Source organism: Westerdykella ornata, assembly GCF_010094085.1.
Source record: "Westerdykella ornata strain CBS 379.55 unplaced genomic scaffold EI97scaffold_72, whole genome shotgun sequence".
NCBI classification, from domain to species: Eukaryota; Fungi; Ascomycota; class Dothideomycetes; order Pleosporales; family Sporormiaceae; genus Westerdykella; species Westerdykella ornata.
Genome location: NW_022986922.1, coordinates 639 through 22,993, shown reverse-complemented (window position 1 = coordinate 22,993; position 22,355 = coordinate 639). Strand labels below are relative to the sequence as shown.

The window sequence follows — 22,355 nt, the reverse complement described above, 5'->3', positions numbered from 1 at the left end:
AACCCATCTTCAATCAATCTTTCTGTCACCGTGACATCTTCAGATACTATCAAATCTGACAATATCCTGGGAGCATTTGCATATAGACTTCTCTGTCCATGGATGCATGTACAAAGGCATTGGTAACATCATATTGTTTGAGTTCCAGGTCAAAGTGTGCTGCAATGGCCATCATCATCCTAAAGGATCTTCCTGCCAAAGTTGCAGCATATGTGTCTTGGGAAGTGATGTTCCTTTGTTGATCTCCTCTTACAACCAGACGGGCCTTGCATTTGTCCAGTCTATGGTGCTTGTCAAATTTGTAGACATATACCTACATGCAGTCCAGGATTTGATGACCAGCATCCTTTACTCCCTTGTTTGAGACTTCAGTCCAGGATTGTATGAGAACATGGGATCTGAGATGTGCTCTTTCTGCTTCCTCAAACTGTTCCCTGAGCTCATGGTCCTTGAGTTGCCAATGGTGCTTGGGTGGAGGTGGTAGTTGATTCCTGTATGGTTTCACCCTCTGAGCTAGCAACCTCTTCAAGTGTGCCTTATTAATTGGCTTCCCTTCATGGGATCCAACATTACCTGCTTGTGTTCTAGCCATAAATGCAGCACGCCACAGTACTGTTTTAGCTGTGCCAGTGTCCTAGAGTGATAGATGTTGTTCATCAGGTCCTGAGAGAAGTTGGGCCAAGAGTGTCATGAGTGGTAGTGTATCAGGTGGAGTAGGATAAGGACCTATGATCTTTCTTCCTTGGTGGTACCCTGGTTGGTCTGGTCCTTCTTGGTTGTCCTGAGGAGCATCTTCAATGGTCTCATCCTCATAGAATGACTGGGTCTCTTGTTCACCTGATAGAGGAGATGGAAGTTCTACATTCTTCACCCATCTAGCAATCTTCTCAGTGGTGCTGTGCATAAGGTTATCTATGATTTCTTCCTCCTTGCCATTGAACACAGTGTGCTCATCAAACACAACATCTCTGGTACTGATGACCTTTCCCAGAGTTGGTATCCAGATCTTGAAGATATTGGAGGACTGGTATCCAACCAAGTATCCAATCCATGACTTGGGATCCAGCCTCTGCAGTCTTGACTTTCCTCTGTGAGTATCATCAGAGAGAGCAAATGCCTTGCATCTATAGGCCTTGAGATGAGAGAGGTCTGGCTTCCTGGACAGAGTTAGGATTCCATGTTGGAGAGCCACTGGTATGAAGAACTTCTCATATGGGGTTTTCCATCCATTGGAGTAGAGTGGGGTCCTGTTAAGGAGATAGACAGCTGCTCTGACTATCTCTGGCCAAAGGTTGAAGGGTAGATTGGCATCCAACCTGATTGCTCTTGACTTTTCTTTCACTGATCCCTCTGCTCTCTCTGCTCCTCCATTCTGGGCCTGTGTATCTGGGGCAGATGGTTCAACCTTGATTCCCAGTCCTAATAGCCACCGGTATACTTCTTGCTTAACTGTGACTATCTCATTGTCTGTCTCAATGACCTTGACTGTGATGTTGAATTGCTTCTTGAGGAATGAGATGAGGATTCCTAGCTGCTTGATGATTGACTTGGCTGGCCTGTTGTCCTTGAAGTAGAAGTCCCATGAGTATCTTGAGTTCCTGCAAGTGACCAGCATTTGACTCTTCTCCTTGGTGATGCTTCCTTCCTCATAGTCATGAAAGTCCACAGCAAGTCTCTCTCCTGGTGTTAGATGGTAAGCCAGTTTATAGATATCCCATCTGGGACTAGAGAGGAGGACTGGGAGAAACTATCTGTACCGGTACTGTCTGAGGACATGTGGCTAGTGATTTTGCAGTGGCTAGTGCCCTGCACAGCCTTGGTGCCCAGAGAAGGAACATCAAAACCGGTGTCAGGCCTCAGCCTCACCCACACAGGCACACACCTGAATACAATCAGTCAACCCATCTTCAATCAATCTTTCTATCACCGTGACATCTTCAGATACCATCAAATCCGACAGGAAGCCAGCCAACTTTTGGTTCAAAAGGGTATTGCTAAGCAGGAAGTAGAGAATAAGGGTGCGGAGCTAGGTTTATTGAAGCGGCGCAAAACAGGTGTGCACATATGTGGCATCTGTCGCAAGTCCGGCCATAATGCAAGGACCTGCCCAGAGGCTGTAGATATCAATTCTTCATCGGATTCTGAGTCGTAGAAATTTATTTAATCGTGTTCTCATAGAGATATCACTATTTAAAGTTGGTAGGTCAGTAAAAGTGTGATGCTCGACCGTGTATGGTGCTCGACCGTGTATGGTACTCGACCGTGAACCATATTAGGCTTTTAAAACCTAGTATTTTATTTTTTTTTAGCTTATTAAACTTTAGTTTTTTTAGTAATTAGTTTTTATAGACTACTATTATAGTAGTTTACTATATTTTTTTACTTTTTAGTACTCTGTTTATACTATTAATAGTTGAAAAAAGCTAAAAGTTAATGTTATAAACTTTTATATAGTAACTTTATCTTTTAAAGTAGCTAAAGTAGCTAAAAAATCTTACTTTTATAAAAGTTCTACTACTCTAAGTATTATTAGTTCTATTATCCTAGTATAGATGTTCTGCCTTAATAATTACCGCCGCTCTTTGCCCTTTATAGAAACTCCTTACTACTTTAGTATAAAGGAACGGTGTTGCTAATATATTTATTAACTTGCTAGTTTAGTAAAGTCTAATCCTATAACTCTGCCTCCTAGATAGTAGCCTTGCTTAGCTCCTCTAACCTCTTCTCCACCGCGATTATATTCTCTAGTACAGTGTTACTAAGGACATCCCTCTCCCGCACCTTTAATAGGAGCATTATGCCCGCGAGCGATGAGCTCTACAATAGCTGTACTAGTCCCCCGCAGCTCTAGCCCTACTCGCTCCAACGTCCTGCCTTAGACTTTATAGTCTGTACCCTAGGGTACGAAAGCCGCCGTACATAGCAATCCTCTACGAGTAACGTCGTGCCGTTGCTAATGCCTTCTCACACACTCTAGTTTCAAACTTAGTAGGGTAAGGAGGATGGTTCCAGGCTGCATACCCACGAAACTAAAGTCTTCCGTTAATTCTGCGGCAAGCAGAATCCCAGCAGGCGGCCCAAAAGAGAGGATGGTATCGGCGGAGATGCGATAGCCTAGATACGCTTCCTGATAGGATCCTTCACTCTACTGTGTAAACCGAGCAAGTCGAATATTGGCTTGGCAAGAAATCCGCCATCCTAGCAAGAACTCGATTTCGACAAGGGGTTGATGTCATTCTGTGCTAGGCACAATAGCTTAAAGTAAACTTATTGAATCGACTTGAAATCCAGAACTGGACCTGAAACTCTTTACAGTCTGGCTTGTTCGCATATGCCTAGAGACATCGAGCGTGAAGAGACTATTAACACACCCCGTGTAAGTGGTTTATCGCTCATGGTGGAAATCCCCTATTTGCTGCTCGATGAACCATGCGACATCCACTTATGCACCAACAGAATCGCCTCTGCAAAGGCCTCTGGAGCTTCCAAGGGGAAAGCATGCCCCACATCATACACGAAATGCTCATGCCTTCCCTGGAACATCTCGCCATGTGCGGCCGTGCCACCTGGCTTCAGTGGGTCCCTTGTGCCATCCAAGGTGACAGCCGGCACTATAATCTTGGGTCTTGCCGCTAGTTTCTCCTCTAGATCCTGCAGAGCTGGATCGCCATTTGCCGTACCGTGTGCATGGCGGTAGGCGTGAACAACGATGTCCACAAAGTCAGGGTTGTCGAATGAAGTTGCTGTCTGATCGTACTCTCTGTCGCTGAAATTCCATGTTGGTGACCACTGCCGCCACAGCATTTTGCATAACTTATGCCGGTGTTGGGACAGGCATTCCCGCCCTCTTTCGCTTTGGAAGAGGTGCTGATACCACTGGACGCATTCTAGCTCGGGATCATTGGGGCTCCGATTGATGACTCTATTGTACACATCGTATCCAGCGTAAGAAACAAGCCCAGCAACCCTCTCTGGCCAGAGGACTGCCGCGACGCAAGATGCCAGACCACCCCAGTCGAATCCAGCGAGCACCGCTTTATCAATGCCGAGCGCGTCGAGCAAAGAGATCAGGTCGGAGCCTAGCGCTGCTTGCTGTCCCGATCGCATGGTGACGGTGGCTGATGACAGGAAGCGTGTGGGACCAAAGCCTCGCAAGTACGGGACTATGACCCGAGCACCGCTCTTTTCGAGAATAGGTACGACTCCATCGTAGGCGTGAATATCATACGGGAAACCGTGGGAGAGAATGACAGCCCATCCATCTTGTGGGCCGTACTCGTAGTAGGCGACCCTTAGGACGGTTGTTTCGATCGTTTTGTATTCCATGGCTGTCGTACCATGAGCTCTCATCCGCTAGTCTGTAACTCTTGGGGAAATGTGCGTGAAAATCCGGTCCGAGGGCTTCTTTTAACAAAATACTACCTATGTAGCAAAGACGCTTTCTGAAGATCGCGATGCAAATCATTAGTAATGCCTGGTGGTAACTTAGTAATGCCTGGCGGCACTAGCAGCAGGCACGGCGTGGCTGGATGCCTGAGACCCCGACATCGTTCAATCTCCTCCAGTCGCGCATTCTACGGTGGACTACTGGCAGGTGTAGTGCTAAAATTCAATTGCGTAGAGAACTTGCAAACGTATATACACGCAGTATAGTTTCTAGCCTACTTATATATAGTAGATATATAAAATAGCAAGTATAAGTAAGTATAGGCAGAAGTAGTATAAGTAAGCAAATATAGGAAGACAGGTCTAAAGAAACAGGTGCAGGCAGATAGGTGCGGGCAGACAGGTGCAGACAGACAGATGCGGGCAGACAGGTGCGGGCAGAGAGGCAGATAGAGAGGTAGCTAGACAGACAGACGGATAGTATAGGTAGGCAGGCATAGGTAGATAGGTCATATATATATAGATACTGCGTACTTGCTCTGCGTACTTGCTCTATGTACTTGCTCTGCGTACTTGCTGCCTATGTACACTGCATATAGATACTGTGTAAGTAGGCTAGGAACTATGCTGCATGTACGTAGGTTTTGCAGGTTCACCGAGCAATTGAATTTTGGTACTACATCTGCTAATAGTCCACCATAGCATTCTGCGATCCTCCTACTCTCTACTGTGCTCTCGCTCTGCATCCCTGGCATCTCGTCTGGCTGCGACTCCAGCAGCCTCTGGTGCCTGCAACCTCCTTCCGAAAACGCGCCCGCCGTTCATTCACATGGGGACCACAGCCTAAGAGATGTCTACGCATACGAATATGAACCGTCGCTCGCCACGGCGGAAGGAGAATAAAGATGTCAGATGGTAAGCCAGTTTATGGACATCCCATCTGGGTCTGGAGAGGAGGACTGGGAGAAGGTGTCTGTACCGGTACTGTCTGAGGACATGTGGCTAGTGATTCTGTAGTGGCTAGTGCCCTGCACAGCCTTGGTGCCCAGAGAAGGAACATCAAAACCGGTGTCAGGCCTCAGCCTCACATACACAGGCACACACCTGAATACAATCAGTCAACCCATCTTCAATCAATCTTTCTGTCACCATGACATCTTCAGATACCATCAAATCTGACAAAAGAACAATGACCACCGACTAGGGAAGCTTGGCGGTATTTTCCCGCAATCCTTTTCCAACAACATCACCGTTTCTAGCCCTAGCTATCTGTATCTAGCTATAATAGCTTAGTTTATAACACTATATACTTAACAGTACTACTACTAATTTACATATATTTCTTGCTTCTAGGTTATCTTTACTAATGTTAAGGGTAGTGTTCTAACGTAGACGCTAAAACCTCGCTTCTCCCTGTAATAGAAGGCAGGCTGTCGCTAGCAGCTCCAAAGTTAGGCTGCTTCTTAAGCGGCCACTTTGCCTTCATCGTGCGCCACTCTTTATCCTCCAAAACGTCAACCTCCGCTAGCCCGTACCAGACGACCAACTTTGTGTCCGCAGGTAACGGCTTACTGTCCAGAAGATCTCCTGATGCCGCCAGAATGTCATCACGCAGACGGAGCAGCCAGGGATGGACCGCTACAACATAGTCGTGAATGGTGAGGTATTCGCCAGAGGCTTTTACGACCAGAGAAGCTTTTTTCTTGCGTGGGCGATCTGCGCCGCAGCACCGGAGTAGATGCACGAATTTCTTTTCCTTGTGTAGTGTCTGCCGCTCGTGTTCTTCTTCCTCTTCTTCGTCGTCGGATCCACCGACGGACAAACCCTCACCGTCAGAATCGGGGTCGTAATCGTCGAGTGGGCCAAACACAGCATTGCCGCACTCGCCGATTCCATCTTCTCCAGGGTCGTCGTGCTCGCCATGCACCTCCATCCACTCGTCTTCCCAGCACTCAAGTTGCTGGACGCGCACCGTCACGGATGAGATCTTGGGTTCTGTGAGGGGAGATTGCAAAATCGCCGTCTCTTGATGCAGATAGGGTCCGAGGGGGACGCTAGGATCGTAATGGACATGTTGCATGACGCGGATTGCGGTTTCCCAAGATCCCTCGACAGGCCAGTAGAGGCGTTGGGCGTCATGGGTGAGATGGATGGTATGGCCGTCTTTCGTCGCGGTTTCATACGAGGGCGGGGTATCGTAGTGAGGTGAGGGCTGTTCTGATGGGGGGTCCCACTGGGTTTTGCGGGTGATGGAGTTGAAGTAGAAGGGCTTGCCTTGCCCGTCTTTGAGGACCTTCCAGTTGCTCGCGGACGAGGTGGTTGCCATGATAGGATAGATGGGTGAAGGTAGTGTCGAGTGGTGTTTGAGTGAGGGCCCATTCACTGTGGAGGCTGGAGGGAGGCTTCATACAAAAGGTCACGCGACTCCTAGGATGCCAACCCAGCCACCTTCAAACCAAGTCGCCGCAAATGAGACAATCGGTTAAATGCAGTCCCCTGCGAGGAACCCTATTCCGGCAAACCCTACAAGAGCACCGAAAACTCGATCTGGGTCCCACATACGGGGTACAGTACCTAGGTAGTTCGAGATATTCACAGACGAACATCAAAACTTTCCCGTGTGTATTTATTGTATCCATTACTATGTCTGCTCACTTGACCCAGTCAAAGCACACTAGTCCTACATGACTAGACATCGAAGTCTCTGTACAGTTGTCCATGAATAATTTACTCAAGGGGCTGCAGTTGCCGACGCACAGAACAAACTTCCAAAGGAAATCACCGTACTGCCGACCGCGGGACCACAAGCACCATTCGAACAATCCCGCAAGCCATATCCAAAATTGACATTACGGCAGAGGCAGGCAGGCTGAGGGCTAGCGCATCCAAGCGCAGAGTACTGTGCCATCATGTTGTTGAAGCATGTCTGCCCACAAGAAAGGAGACCAGCTATACCGCTCACTGTAGGGGTGGGTATAGCAGTTGCAGACGAACAGTACGAGGACCCAAAGGCAATCACAGTACTGGCTACTTGGGTACCGCAGGCTCCATTCGAACAGTCCCGGATTCCATAGCTGAAATTGACGTTTCTGCAGAGGCAGGCCGGGTCGGGGGAGGCGCAACCCAATGCCGAGTATGGGGCGAGCATATTTTTGAAGCAGGTTTGTCCACAGGAAGGAAGTGAAGAGATTCCTGTTACTGTGGCGCTTCTCGTGGTACGGCCCGTAGACGAAGGTGTCCTGGTACTGCTTGGAGTTGTAGTGGGAAGACTGGATCGTGTGGTACCGGATGATCGCGAGGAAGTGACAGGTATGCTCATCGTGGTCCGTGAAGATGACTTCGACGAGCACTCTCCGAACTCTGGTTGACTGCATACCAAGTCAGCTACAAGTCCAATAAAACATCGTCTGGAAAACTGAGGGCTACGACTTACCAGCCAGATCCACAGTCAGATGGCAGAACACCGCAGAAACCGTCTCTGTTGCAACATTTGCCATATACGACGTTACAGACGTAACCCTTTGTTCCTCCGCATGTTCCATCTGGTGTGTCTCCTGACGGCGTCGAACTCGGTGTCGGTGTAGTTGGCCTTGTGCAATTGCCGGACTGGCACACGTCGAGACCGCAAAACTCAGACCCGGTGCCGCATGCTCCTTCTATGTTGCAGCAGTCCCCCCATTTTCCAGCGCAAAGGCGGTTTCCATGCTGATACCCACAGGTTCCATCAGTGCTGTAGACCGTGTCACCAACGCATGCGCCTTCGTAACAGGTGTCAGGCGCACAGTCCTCCCTGCAAGGAAATATGGGATCAGTACAATCCTCGCCAGATTGAAAGATACGCGAACTGTGAAGGCTAGGGTTGATATTAACTCACTCAGCATCTCCGCAAGTCCACGTCTCTGAATTGCAGCACTGAACTTCGGTACCAAGACAAGTAGCATTATTATTCGGCGGCCCGCAGAGACCTTCAGTGGCTCTTGGCGGCTCGATGACTATAGAAAAGGAATGCTGGTGAGTTTGTCGCCCTTTCACACTATCAACCGGTTTGGAGACTCACATCCTTCAACCCGGTACTTCGTTTTCGGCTGGATGTTTCCACAACCGGCGTCCACCTCAGGATTGAGCTGAAAGAACACCTCGACACTAATCCCGTACTTTTCGGCGAGATCAGTGCATGTGTAGTAGTTGACGCTGCTTTTTGTGGTTGCCCAATACTGGCAGTTTATCTGCCCCGGTTCGACAGTGCCCACGTTTGCCACAGTCAGGCTTGAGCTGGCAACTGCGGTTGGTGTGACCACGGCCCGACGCATGCGGCCAGCTGACGCCCATGTGGATGGTTGACACTCATCAGCTGCCGTTGCTGTGAGTGGACTCAGAGAAAGAGTTAAAAGAAGAGATAGAAGGCAAGGGAGCGAGTGAGTTGACAGCGAGTGAATTGACAGCCTAGAAACCATACTGAATTCCCACGGTCAGCAGTACGAAATGAAGGAGGGAATAGGCGTAACGGCAGTGAAAAGACTCGGGGTGCGGAGTGATTAAGTGCATAAATCCCCAATTCCAAACACCATGAACCTTCAGGTCCACTGACTTCCAATACGGCATCAATTCCGTTGTTCCGCACAGAAGCATGGGCTGACGACATAAGCCCTGTTTTCTGCAAGGTAGAGTCTACAAACATCAGGCTGTTCGTAGGAATACGATAATGCAGGGTCCGTTCTACCGTAGTGATGAGGGAACGTATCTAGGGTAGTGTCAGACGTCCCCCTAGCGCAAATCTACCTAGGTACCCAAGAACATGCCCATGGGGTAGCCGGCGCTAGTAACATCCTAGCGCCAAGTCAATTCTGAATCTTTACTTCACACTCACCGCATACCATCCATGGTTTCGGCCCCATCTCTCCAAGCCTTTCTTGAGTGGAAGCCAATTTCAGACACATACGCGAAAACGAACCTCTTCTCGACGTGTACGGACTTGTGTCCCGGGGTACCTGCAGAGGCTTCCTGCAGGGTGGGCACACTAACAAGCTCGCATCTAGATGTGACCTGCAGGTAACCCATTATCCAAAATCGGGTGTCCTAAATCTGACACGGGACTTAGACCCAGTTCCCAGAAGATCTCTATGGCGTGAACGAGGAGATGGGACCGGCCGAGGTAACAGAATGAGCGATAGATGACCGCCGTTGTATCCCCCTAAACCATCGACTGCGTGCATGGCGTACCAAACAGGAAAACCATTAATCAGTTTCGCGCAATAAATTCTCAACTCGAAGTGCTACAATGCCGTCTCTTACATGGCCTACTCCAAGAGACCCTGTTACAAGGCATACTCCACAAGACCCTGGTTCTACCCTACGGGGACGTGACCCAGGGGCCATGGATATGGAGACAGGATCGTGCATGCTCCAGCCCATTCTCTAAATTGGATCTAGGTGCACAGTAACCGCTACCATGGGTTATCTATCAGTTTCCGAGCACCCCTTAGTTATCTCCCCACCAAAATTTGGCTCGCTTAAGGGCTGAACTGGGGAGAACGATAACTAAGGGGTATTCGATAACTGTTATTGAGTAAGAACGGTAGTAAATCCATTGATACCGGAAATTGGACATCTACATATGGAGTACGGTACACACCGCTAGGATTAATCGAGGCGCACCAAATCCATCCGGTCATCGATGGAGCCATGTCTGGAACCCCAGTCTGTCTCATGGTCAAGCATCTGACAGAGGCGCAATGCAATCAGGAGACACCTATGTTCCAGGCCCCATCCCCGGTGTCCAGAATTCCACGGTCGAGATGCAGTTGGTAAGGAAAGCTCGGTAGTCTTCTTCCCGTCTCAGCTCAATACGAGGCCAATCTCGGGCTTTCCTCCTAAAAACAGACCTAAGGGTACTCTCGTTCCAGCCGTCCGACAAGATATCCCAATGACCGGATAGAGCAAGTTGCATTACAATAATCCTGCAGTAACAGGGATTACCATGTCTCGTGGATACCAGTCCAGCATATTGCAGAAAGGGAAGCTTTTGCGAATGCTATTGGCAAGGTGTAGACATGTGGGTGAGCCCCATAGGAAACACTATATTTTAGGTGTTGCCCACATGCTCACTGCTGGTCTTTCAAGCCTCGAAGGCTCTTCCTCTCGTTTCCTGTCCGTCCAACTGGGTTTTATCTACTCATTATCTGTTTTGGCCCGACGCCAGGTTTTCCTTCAAGCACACCATGTCCAAATGGACACTGCTTCTCTCTTTTCAGTTATGCTACGTTGCTGTGGCGCAATATCTGCAGGATTACATTGATCAACAGATCCCCAATCCGAATGGTGCCGGCACGGTCCAAGCATATTTCTAGTATGGACTGCAAAACAGATACCTCCGCGCAGCGGTGCATCTCGCTGACTATGGTTCTCCAGCCAGGCCACGTACAACGATGTTCCCGAGCAGGTGATCGACCTGGGCCACGAAAGCGTGTGGCTGGTCTACAACTGCCACTACATGAAGGACATCTGCAAAAACGCCTACAATTTCGAAAACACACCACGCGGCATATATCCGCATCCGAAGAGCGATATAGCACAGCACGTCTACGGTTACGATTTCAACAGCGGCAGAGAAAGCACCACGCATGCCTCTCAGAGAAGAAAGCAGTCGTGCCCACGCTCTTGGAAAACCTCGCACAAGTGCCCAGAAGCGGACCAGCGGACAGTCATGCGACACGACGGTCCCTGGCTTACTACCGAGCTCGAGCCAGGGACTAGAGTCAATCAAATCATGAATAGACCAGCGACTCCTCTCAGCGCTGCCGAAGACTCCAAGGTAAGGTACACTTGCGATGAATTTCCCCCCGCTACGTGGGTGGAGGGCGGAAATGGTCTGGATGGAAACACGCCAGCGCAGACACGCTGCGCCGCTATGCGATGCCGCGAAGGTTGCAAGGCCGAGCAAGACTGTATGTTCGCTGAAAAAGCCCTCTCCGTCATTTGTTAGCATGTTTGACTGATGCATACGGATGCACGGCAAGCGTCTTCCCACGGAGCGCTGCGCAGAGAGCTGCAGAGATTGGTTGAACAGAGGGCCACTGAATTCCATTGGTTCGACGAGAAAAAGAGTGTCGTATTGTTCTTTTTCACCATGACCAATGTGCCTGATAATGTTGCATCCCGGGTCTGGAGCTATAGTGCTGTGGACCACTCGAACCCTGATCGGAACATTCCGATTTCACAAGGCTTGAGCCGTCGTGACTTGTTTGGTTTCGAGGGCGCCAATTCAACCCGCGGAATGCGTCGCTGGCCGAAAGTTACTTACGAGGAGATCAAAGCACACATCGAAGCTGGACTGGGACACGAGACGGTCGTCCCAGCCAATGACACCGCCACCTGGACTGGTCTTGCAGGTTTCACCACGATGCCAGAGTTGGGGCTGAACAGCAGCCTTAGGTGGCAGGATGATGACCTCGAAAGGAGAGAGGAACATCGCCAGAGCCGTGGTCACGGTCACGGTCACGGTCACGGTCATGCACTGGGTGAAAGGTTCTCCAAGAAGGCTTCTCATCCGAGCATCACGCCGCTTTTGAAAAGGGCCACCGATCAAGATATTTCCAGTGCGCGGAAGATCGTGAAGGACGCCATCCTCAAATCTTCCCGGCTCAACAAGGCTCGTTTGGCTCAATCTCGACGCAACCACCGCGGCCCCAATGCGGGAAGCAAAGCCAACCGCATCGCGACAGGGAATTCGACAAGCAACTCTCCCCCTCTGTTGAAGATCACAGATGAGATCGCCAAAGCCGCTGCCCTCGTCGCCGAAGCAGACGGCGCCGTAGCGGTCGGAAATATGACTAGGCGAGCCGTGGCAGCTTCCGGGTCATACTGGATGGGAAGCCTTGGGCGCAAGGGTACTGTCCCCTGGGGCAATGATCCTAACTACAAAGTCTTCCGGAATGTTCTCGATTATGGAGCCGTTGGTGACGGTGTCACTGTAAGTCCTGCCGTACCCAATCTTTTATCGCCGGGGGAAATGGTTGCGCTGATACGCTGTATACAGGATGATACCGACGCTATCAACAAAGCCATTACCTCTGGCAACCGATGCGGAGAAAAATGCAACGGCTCTACCACTAAGAACGCCATCGTCTAGTTCCCCCCGGGCACGTATCTCATTTCCTCGACGATACCGCTGCCCTTTGGAACACAGGTCATCGGCGATGCCATCGACCGGACAACACTGCTGGCTGCCGCAAGCTTCGTTGGGCTCGGCGTTCTGTCAACTGACGAGTACACTGGTCATTCCGATCCCAACGGCTCCGACCAAGAGTGGTTTATAAACACCGCCAACTTCTACCGCCAAATCCGCAACGTCATCATAGATATCAGACGGTGTCAAGGGCCTCAAACGTGCGCAGGTCTGCACTACCAGGTCGCACAGGCGACCAGCACGCAGAACCTCGAAATCATCGCTGCACCTGGATCGTCGCAGATAGGAATTTTTGCCGAGAACGGCAGCGGAGGCCAAATCAGTGACGTCGTATTCCGCGGTGGAGCCATTGGGCTTTACGGCGGCGAACAGCAGTTCACGGCCCAGAGGCTCACATTCGACGGCTGCACGACCGGCGTCCAAGTCATCTGGGACTGGGGCTGGGTCTGGAAATCCGTAACCATGACCAACGTCGATGTTGGTTTCAAACTCGTCTCTGATAACGGTGCAGGAAACATCGGCTCCGTCACTATCATGGACTCGTCTTTCAGCAACGTTGGCACTGCCGCCGTCATCATCACGCCTCCTTCTAGCAGGCCCGCCACAGGCAGTACCGGGATCGTTCTCGACAAAGTATCCTTTTCAGGCGTGGCTGCCGCCGTCAAAGACACAAGCGGAGCAGTCCTTCTGGATAAATCGACGGCGAAGGTAGACCAGTGGACCCTCGGCCCCATCTATGAAGGTTCGACCACAGCACGTAGCTACTCCCAAGGTAGCAAGATCGGACACTTTAAGCGGCACTCGACCCTTCTCGATGCTAACGGGATGTACTTTGAGCGTCCCAAGCCGCAGTATGACGACCGCAGCGTCGGCGACTTCATCCACCTCAAAGACCTCGGTGCGGCAGGCGACGGGGTGACTGATGACACGGCGGCAGTCCAGTTGGCCCTGTACGCAGCCCAAGGCAAGATTCTCTTCGTAGACGCGGGCTCGTACATCCTGACCTCTACTGTCATGGTACCGCCGGGGTCCAAGATCGTGGGTGAGACGTGGTCGCAGTTCGTCGCTTCGGGATCGTATTTCCAAGACGCAAAGTAAGTCGCCCATGAGAGGTAGACACACTTCCCTATTAACAAGACTGCAGCAACCCCAAAGTCATGATTCGAGTCGGCAAGGAAGGCGATGTCGGTAACGTTGAGATGCAGGACATCATCTTCACAACCCGCGGGCCGACCGCTGGCGCAATCCTTGTGCAGTGGAACATTGAGGCTGTTAATGCTGGGTCGGCCGGAATGTGGGATTGTCATGTCCGCATTGGCGGTGCCACGGGAACTGAGTTAACGCCCGCCGAGTGCCCGCCCGTGACAAGTAGGACAAATACCGGATGTAATGCTGCCAGCCTGATGATGCACCTGACAAAGTCCGGCTCTGGGTCGCAGATCATATGATTGAGTGAGTATACCCTTTACACACCTTGGCGGCGTCGGAGATTGACTCTTTATACTAGTGATCCCGATCTGGATGATCCTAGCGATCCCATGGTGCAAACGTCTATATATGTGGCACGCGGATTGTTAGTCGAGAGCACAAAGCCTACCTGGTACGGAAGTCCGACCTGAGGCCCTAACACGGCGTAACTAACTAACCTTAACTTCAAGGATGTATGGAACTGCGTCCGAGCATGCCGTTTTCTACCAGTACAACTTCCACAAGGCGAAGAACATCTTCGCCGGCATGATACAAACGGAGTCGCCTTACTACCAGCCCACACCACCGCCGCCCGCGCCCTTCGATGCCGTGGTTGGCAAGTTCGTTGGCGATCCCAACTACGACTGCGCAGCCGGCGACGACTTCAACGGCTGCGATGAGTCCTGGGCTGTCATCATCCGCGAGTCGCAGAATATCTTCGTTGCTGCCGCTGGCCTTTACAGCTGGTTCTCGACCTACACACAGGATTGCATCGACCTACAAGCCTGTCAAAAGGCACTTGTGCTCCTCGACTCCAATGGCGCCAACATCCGCATCCAGAACCTCATCACCATCGGCGCCAAATACATGGCCGTCATGAATGGCAAAGGCATCCTTGCCACGGACAATCTCAACGTCGACACGCATCCCGAGTGGTCGCAGGTCTCGGTCCTCGACGTCGCCAGCGACGGCGCACAGTTTGAGGAACTGTCCTGGGTCCACCCCAGCATCTGGGATATGGAGCAGCCAGCCTTCACGTGCTCGCCGCCGTGCCACGTCAAGATACCGCCGTGGACGGGCGCCACTCGTACCGTCGACTACCCCTTGCTCACCGTCAGCGAGGGGACATGGACGAGCACCATCACCAAGGCGCCGCTGACCATCACGGACCTGATGTTCGACGTCGTGACCCTGACACAGGGCAGCAGCAGCAACGGAAAGCTCAAACGTCAAGGCTTCGAGGCCTTCATGCCCACTCCCGCAACCACGCCCTTCTGGCCCTCGGTCGTGTACACGGGCCCGGACGGAAGGCCAACGACAACCGCGCCCACCGTCGCCTTCCCACCACCACCGGCTTCCATTGGCCCTGGCGCACCTCCCCCAGCAAAGGGAAGTTGGCCCAAACGCGACATCATACCGCACATGGGCGACCAAGAGTCCCCCATGGTCCCGGAGTGCGCCTACTTCGATACCCTCTGCTTCGTCGACAAACCGTGGCTGTACGGCGGCAACAACGAGACGGGCTCCGGCTCCGCGGGCGGCTCCTCTTTTGACCCGGACGATGAAAACTGGGAGGACCTGCAAACCGTATGTCCGCGCTCGCAATCATCCACATCGACGCGCCCAACTCCCACCAGCAAAATCCAGGAACCCACCCCGTCCCCTTACGAGCACGGCGACCCCATGCAAAACGAAGTCCACTGCTACAACAGCGGCGAGACGACGGAGCGCGTGCGCATGGAAAACGCGGCCAACAGCTTCTGCAAGGGCGTCGGCGAGGCGGGGGACATTCTGATCGAGAATTTCTTCCAATCGAATGAGTATCCGTTTCCTTACAATGGAGGTATTGGCACCGTTAAGATCAAGATCTCGCTCGAGGTCGCTGAGGGATGTGTGTGGGCGTACGACTACGACGAGTGCAGGAGGTACTTAAGGGTGCCGACGGATTCGTGCAACTGCGGAGGCGTCAATGGGAAGGAGGGTGGGGTTGTATCGAATAATTGTCTTTCGTGGCGGATTGATCCGAACCGGCAATTGTAAATGCATATGGTTAGGTTGGGGGAGAACTCGAGCACTATGTATAGAGTCTTCGCACGATAGACTAGGCGAAGCATATTTCAAAACGCAAATCTTGTCCAGCTGCATCTTAGAGAGTGATATCGCGTCATTCAAGACCTCTAACGCTTATAATACACAGTACAGGAAATAGCCATAGCCAAACATGGCTCTCTCAAGAAGACCCCACTCATTTAAACCACCCCTCACCTCTGCGACTCCTGCACTGTCTCCCCCAACACCTCTCCTTCGACCACCGCATCCACAGGTCCCTTCTCCCTCGTCAGATCCGCCTCCGGCTCCGGCTCCGGCTCTGTCGTCAGAGACACCCACCCCCTTACACTATCCTTCTTCCTACTCAGGATGCGTTCATCATGAAGCACTTTCCGCGACGCCGCATCCTCCTCATCCAGCTCCATATCCCGAATACTCGTATCCGCCACCTCGACCCCTCCATTCCTCAGCACCTGCAGGATCGCACGCACATTCAGCTTCAGCACCCGTTCGGGCTCCTTGGCGCCAAACACTTTGGTGGTCAGCCAAGGGAACAGGACGCCGAAATCCGACTGCGACAGGTGCGCCGAGGCGATGGGGTAGAAGAGGTGCGGGCCGGGCTGGTTGGGGTCGGCTCCGGCCGGTTTGGCGACGATGTGTTTCGTTTCCTCGAGGTTTGCTTTCCACTTGAAGAAGGCGTCGCTGAGGATGGAGAGGAGGTTGCTTCCTCCGGTGGTGGGCGAGTCGTAGCAGGGCATGGGATGGTTTCGCAGCCAGGCTGTTGCGGGGCTTTGGATGGGGAGGGTCCAGAGGTCGAGGAGGATGACTGGAGTGGTGGGAGTTACTTGTCGTACGAGGGGGGATGAGCTGGAGGGCGTGAAGAGTGGCTTATAACCGGGTTCCTGGGAGTCAGGGCGGTAGTAGATCGATTTGATGAACTGAACCATTGAGGCGGCACCGAAGGAGTGGCCCGCGAAGGATATCGAGCCCGGTTCGTGCACATTGAGTTTGTGCGCGAACATTGTCAGTCCGCCATGTTTCTTATGGTCTTCGGCCACATTGCTCAACGCCACCCGTTCGTCAATCTTCAAGAGTGCGTCATGGATCAGTCCCAATTCCCACAGCCGAATCCTCAGTTGTTCGTCCCTACTCTCGTAAACCTCGGTAGAGGCTTTGTGCGCTATCTTCTTGTACTCCACCCGCTTCAGCTCCTCTTTCTCGCCAGGTGTATGCACAAAGGAAATCGGCGAGCTGCCGTCTCGGTGGTCCGGTGCTATGACGACCATGCCATGGCTAGCCAGCGATCCAACGATGTGCGAGTATGCGTTCCGAGACCCTCCAAGGCCATGCGAGAATATCATAACCGGCCATCTCCGGTTACTTGTCTGGGGTTCGAGGACATGGGCGTTCTGGTGTGCGGGTATGGAAACATAGTACAGAATCTGGGGGATCAGCCTGGACACAAAGTCAGCGCAAGATCCTTATCCATGTCTTCAAATCAAACGTACGAGAAGAATTGGGAGAAAGCGCCATTCGCGCCTAGAAACCTCGCATATGCTCCAACATACTCCCTCTGCGGACTGGGTATCCACCGTACATTTCTCTGCTGCGAATCCGGGTGACAAGGGTAGAAAATGCGGAAGGCGACTGTGGAGAGATCCGAAGCAGACGAGGGCGCAGGCGACGGCGAGTCTAGTTCCGCTACTGGTATCTCCACATCCACAGTTCCTACTTTATAACGGCCCGTGTATGGCGGAAACGCAGGTGTTGGGTTGAGTTGGTGGAGCCAGGTCATTCTGGATGGGACACGCCGCCTCAAGGCAGATTGCAGAGTTCCTACGAGCGACAGTTTGGAGAGGAATCAAGACAGCGCAAAGAGGGATAATGCATCAGTAAATTGAGAGAGAATTGGTGGCTCTGACGACATGCACATGGACTCCGAGGTACCGCGGCAGTGGTGGGCCTGCACCGTTGCGCCACTACTTGTAAGTCAGGAACAGGTCTCGGAGCACCCGACGGACCAAAACTTGGAATGCGCTTTTGTCCGCACCAAGCTTCCGTCGTCCCTCCGGTGGATGCAAAGGTCGGCCATCGCCGGATGGGCTTCGAAAAAAGAGTAAGAGCTCGTCAAAATGACATGTGGAAAAGAATGGACTTCCAATGAGGCCGCGAAAAGATACACATACCTGGGAGTCTCAAACGGGTGAGCGACCGAGGTGACGACATCCGCCAAGAGTTCTATTTTTTGATATGCTGTCTATCCCTATTTGGGTAGTTCACCACGCGACTGGAGGAAGATACCGGTTATGGACGGGGTAAACTCAAATTGGACATGAATAGACTATATACAGAGTCTCCAGCAAAGCATGTACAAGCGGGACAACAAACTCAAACGCGATGGAGGTATCCTAGAAAAATGCAAGCAAAGACAAAGAAAAACAACTGTGTAGTCCATCGACCCCGAGTCCCTTTACTCGCCCATATCATGCAGCGGCACATATCCCACCTCCTCCCTATTTCTCTTCCTGGCCGCCAAACTATCCTTCACCCAATCAATCGCAGACTGGACAATGCCAGCGCTGGGCACTCTCTCCGCCTCCTTTTCGCTCTCTGGAACTTCGGCCGTGGGATCCAGAACCGAAACCTTCATCCACTTCGGGCGCTTCCAGAGCTTGAGAAGCAAGGAGCTGGTAACCACGCTGACGGATGAGCAGGCCATGGCCAAACCGGCTGCCATAGGATGCAGGGACAAGCCCCAAGGTAGGAAGAAACCCATGGCGAATGGCAGGCCAAAGAGGTTATACAAACATGCCCACCACAGGTTCAGCTTGATGCGTCTGAAGATGGCTCTGCTCAGGACCAAGCTTGCCGGGATAGCGAGAAGATCCGTATTCGACATGAGCACAATAGATGCGGCTTCCATCGCGACGTCGGTGCCTGTTGATAGAGCGATGCCTGCGTCCGCTGAGGCAAGGGCAGGAGAGTCATTAATGCCATCACCGACCATGGCGACAACATACCCCTGCGATTTCAGATGCTCGACAATCGCCTTCTTATCTTGTGGTGTGGCAGAAGCATGTACATCCGCCACATCGATGCCAACTTGCTCTGCGACTGCGAGGGCCGACGCAGAAGTGTCTCCAGTGACGATCGAGGCGGTGATACCAAGTCGACGAAGGGCCATGATAGTCGCGCGTGCGGAAGGCTTAATGGTGTCAGAGAGGCTAAGGGTGCCAGTGTATGTCTTGTCAATAGCCGTATGTATGGTAGTGATGCCGGCGGAACGGGTCTGAGAAGTGGAACGTGAAATAGGCGTGGTGCCACTGGTTGTGAGCGGTACATCGACGACATCGGGAACAACGATTCCTTGGGACATGAGGTAAGAGGCATTCCCGACCAGGACCCGGTAGCGGTGGCGCTGTCGTGCTAAGGCAGCTTCAACATTCGCAGCAATACCCTTGCCAACAGCAGCCTCAAAGTCTCCAACAGTACCGTCAAGAGTACCATCAGCACCCAGTCGTAGATGCTCCTTTGCTGAACGCACAATGGCCCTGGCAATGGGGTGTTCCGAGCTCATTTCCGCCAGGCCAATGAGCGTCCACCAGAGGTTCTTGTTGTTTGCCCATTCGCCCTGGATATCGGTTTTCGAGACGCTCATCTTGCCGACAGTGAGAGTACCCGTCTTGTCGAGGACGACGTGGTTGACCTTCGTAGCGACTTCTAGAGCAGCTCCTCCCTTCACAAGGATGCCCTGCTCCGCGCCCACACCTGTACCCACCATGACGGCGGTAGGCGTAGCAAGGCCTAGAGCACAAGGGCATGCAAAGACAATGACGGCAATGCAAAGCTTGACGCAGACCATGAGCTTCCCACCGCTGGCATGGTCGAGGAAGATCTTCGGAGGGTGTGGCAAAACATGACTGAGCACAATCCAAGCAACGAACGTCGCGAGGCCAAGAGTAATGATAATCGGGACAAAGTATCCAGCGACGGTGTCAGCGAGACGTTGAATCGGAGCTCTGCTGGTTTGTGCTTCTTGGACCAGGCGAACGATTTGGCTTAGCTGCGTATCACGGCCGGCACGGGTGACAACAAATTCAAGGCGTCCAGCTCCGTTGACAGTACCAGCCATCAACAGGGCACCCTTCTTCTTGAGAATCGGCATAGCCTCCCCAGTGACCATACTCTCATCGACATAAGACTCCCCACGAATGACGGTTCCGTCAGCCGGGGTCTTGTCTCCGGGGCGGAGAATAACCACATCGCCAACTTCGATGAGCTCAGTGGCAACAACCTTCTCTTCAATTGCACTACCGCCATCCATGGAGATCTTGCGATCTTTTTCATCATCATCAGATAGGCTCCAACCCTCGGCAGCCTTCGCAGCAGCAATGGGGTCGGCGTAGATTGTGGCCATGGAAGGTGCCAGAGACATGAGCCTAGACAACGCCTTGGAGGTCTGACCCTTAGCGCGGTTCTCGAGATACCGCCCGAGAGTGATAAAGGTGATGAGCATGGTGCTGGTGTCAAATAGAGTTGTCGGCCGGGTATGTGGCGTCATGCAGATAGAGACCATCATTGACGCAATGCTGAAGAAGAAGGCCGCGGATGTTCCCATGACCACGAGAACGTCCATAGTAGGCGAGCTGTGCTTCCACGACTTGTACGCGGAGACGTAGAAGCGCTTGCCGATTCCGAACTGGACAGGTGCGGTAAGAGCCAAGCAGACCACGTCTCCGAGATAGAGACCAGGCATGATCCGGAAGCTGCCATAGTCCAGGAATTTGAGAGCCATTGGGAAGAGCATGCTGGTAAGGAAGACGGGAATAGCGAAGCACAGCGAGATTTGGAAAGCGCGTTTCCACTCTTGGATCTCCTTGGTTTTGGCGAGAGACTCCAGTTGGGCATTGTTGTCGTCGGAGTCTGCGACTAAGGCGTTGTAGCCAGCTGCCTCGATAGCTTCGACGAGAGCACGCAGCCCGATGATTTTGGGTTGATGGGTTATGATGGCCCGAGAAGTACTGAAGTTGACGGTTGCGGACTCAACCCCGGGCCTGTCTCGTAGCGAACGTTCCAACTCTTCCCCAGCCTTCGCATCCGGCAACCCGTAAACCTTCAGATGCGCCGTGCCATTTGTAGCCGAGGATTGCACGCTGCCATCAACAGAGGTGACGACCTTGGCATCAAACCCGCGGTCTTCGATAATTTCGACGATTTGGCTCTCCGTCAGCTTGGCAGGGTCGTGGACGAGGACAGTCCGGTTCGCCAGGAGACTGATATTGAACTGATATACCCCGTCCACATCCTTGAAACCGCTCTCGATGGCAGATGTGCAGGCACCGCACGTCATACCCTCAATAGCAACCGTCGTGGTGAGCATTCGCTGTTTGTTGTGTTTCCTTTTGCTCTTCTTCGGCGGCACATGAGCGACCGTCTCCAGGACCTTTGCGTCGAACCCGACGTCTTCTATCGTTTCCGCTAGCTGTTTGGCCGAGATCATGGCGGTGTCGTGCTCGATGACGGCCCTCTCAGACAGGAGAGAGATGCTGAAAGATTTGATACCTGCTACGTCCTTGAAGGCGCCCTCCACGGCAGACGTGCATGCACCACAGGTCATGCCTCCGACGGACAGCGTCGTAGTAGACACACCAAGAGCGGCTTCCGCTTCCTCCTCTTCAGACCCACTCAAGAAAGCGTCAACCACGGGCTCGACGATGATGGGGAGGTCTGATGATAGCACCTCGGCATCAAACCCTCTGTCCTCTATGATCTCCTTCACCTGGTCCGCTGTTATGGTATTCGGCTCGTGCTGAATGACGGCCCGCTCCATGACCAGACTTATCGACACGGCTCCTACGCCTTCCACCCCTTCGAAACCCTTCTCGATCGCAGAGGTGCATGCGCCGCATGTCATTCCCTCGACTTTCAGCGTGGTGGTCGCCATGTGTGCGGTCGCGCCTGTCGCGGTAGGATGAGCCATAACGGCTCAGTCGGAGTCGGAGTCGGCGCAGCGGAGCCCAAAACGATAGAAAAAGTATTAGGATTTGTCAGGCCCTTAGTACTCGGTGTCTGTCAGCAGTCGGGGCGTGTTCAGAGGCGCAGTTGGGAGCTGACGAAGTCCAGCGTACAGACTAAAGAAAGCGCATATTGGCTACGCGAAGAAATATGAAAGGCATAGATGGAGTACAGGACGTCATGCGGCAGAGAGGGACCAGCCGGCAGTTAAGGTGGGGAGGAGGCGGTATTGACAGATGTCGATATTGAATTGCTGCCGGAGTTAATGTCTCACAATGGCTCGGCGCGGGCCTTCCTTGTTGGGAGCTCCAGGGGCTTGCATTGGGCTTTCCGCAAATTGACGCCACGTCCCGTATTACCAAGCCACACGTAAAGCAGGTCCAGCCTAGGCCGATGTTCCAGACTACTGTGGTATCAGGGGTAAGTATTCAACATTCGCCACTGCGTGACGTGTGCGGCGTAGAAGCCTAGGCAAAGCTGGGCGGTCAGATTTCCTAACGTTTTGTATGGGAAAAAAACCAAGTGTATTTTA

General features: G+C 52.4%; 6 protein-coding genes across 6 annotated transcripts; 1 reads left to right on the top strand and 5 right to left on the bottom strand.

Annotated features, from left to right (window-relative positions):
• Positions 1 to 3,078: 3,078 nt before the first annotated feature.
• EI97DRAFT_438003 (alpha/beta-hydrolase) lies at positions 3,079 to 4,512 on the bottom strand. Its single transcript, XM_033799461.1, has one exon. It carries the CDS (start codon positions 4,324 to 4,326, stop codon positions 3,409 to 3,411), a length of 918 nt encoding a protein of 305 aa, XP_033648808.1. The 5' UTR covers positions 4,327 to 4,512; the 3' UTR covers positions 3,079 to 3,408.
• Positions 4,513 to 5,851: 1,339 nt separating this feature from the next.
• On the bottom strand, positions 5,852 to 6,538 carry EI97DRAFT_364717 (uncharacterized protein; the record flags this gene model as incomplete). The annotated part of the gene is made up of 2 exons (XM_033795008.1): positions 5,852 to 6,136; positions 6,203 to 6,538. Coding segments are annotated over 2 exons (621 nt in total), but the record flags the coding sequence as incomplete, so codon positions are not given.
• A 495-nt stretch (positions 6,539 to 7,033) lies between these two features.
• On the bottom strand, positions 7,034 to 9,111 carry EI97DRAFT_497345 (uncharacterized protein). Its single transcript, XM_033802506.1, has 4 exons — positions 8,444 to 9,111; positions 8,261 to 8,378; positions 7,820 to 8,176; positions 7,034 to 7,754 (listed from the first exon to the last, which is right to left on the bottom strand). Exons 1-4 carry the CDS (start codon positions 8,838 to 8,840, stop codon positions 7,118 to 7,120), a joined length of 1,509 nt encoding a protein of 502 aa, XP_033648806.1. The 5' UTR covers positions 8,841 to 9,111; the 3' UTR covers positions 7,034 to 7,117.
• A 1,493-nt stretch (positions 9,112 to 10,604) lies between these two features.
• EI97DRAFT_453791 (pectin lyase-like protein) lies at positions 10,605 to 15,799 on the top strand (the record flags this gene model as incomplete). Its single annotated transcript, XM_033800479.1, has 7 exons — positions 10,605 to 10,732; positions 10,795 to 11,330; positions 11,403 to 12,355; positions 12,515 to 13,665; positions 13,716 to 13,991; positions 14,079 to 14,171; positions 14,230 to 15,799. 7 exons carry the CDS (start codon positions 10,605 to 10,607, stop codon positions 15,797 to 15,799), a joined length of 4,707 nt encoding a protein of 1,568 aa, XP_033648805.1.
• A 63-nt stretch (positions 15,800 to 15,862) lies between these two features.
• Positions 15,863 to 17,975, bottom strand: EI97DRAFT_438000 (uncharacterized protein). Its single transcript, XM_033799460.1, has 2 exons — positions 17,317 to 17,975; positions 15,863 to 17,263 (listed from the first exon to the last, which is right to left on the bottom strand). Exons 1-2 carry the CDS (start codon positions 17,601 to 17,603, stop codon positions 16,021 to 16,023), a joined length of 1,530 nt encoding a protein of 509 aa, XP_033648804.1. The 5' UTR covers positions 17,604 to 17,975; the 3' UTR covers positions 15,863 to 16,020.
• Positions 17,976 to 18,115: 140 nt separating this feature from the next.
• On the bottom strand, positions 18,116 to 22,075 carry EI97DRAFT_437999 (copper-transporting ATPase-like protein). Its single transcript, XM_033799459.1, has one exon. The coding sequence runs from the start codon at positions 21,786 to 21,788 to the stop codon at positions 18,279 to 18,281; it is 3,510 nt and encodes a 1,169-aa protein (XP_033648803.1). The 5' UTR covers positions 21,789 to 22,075; the 3' UTR covers positions 18,116 to 18,278.
• Positions 22,076 to 22,355: the final 280 nt, after the last annotated feature.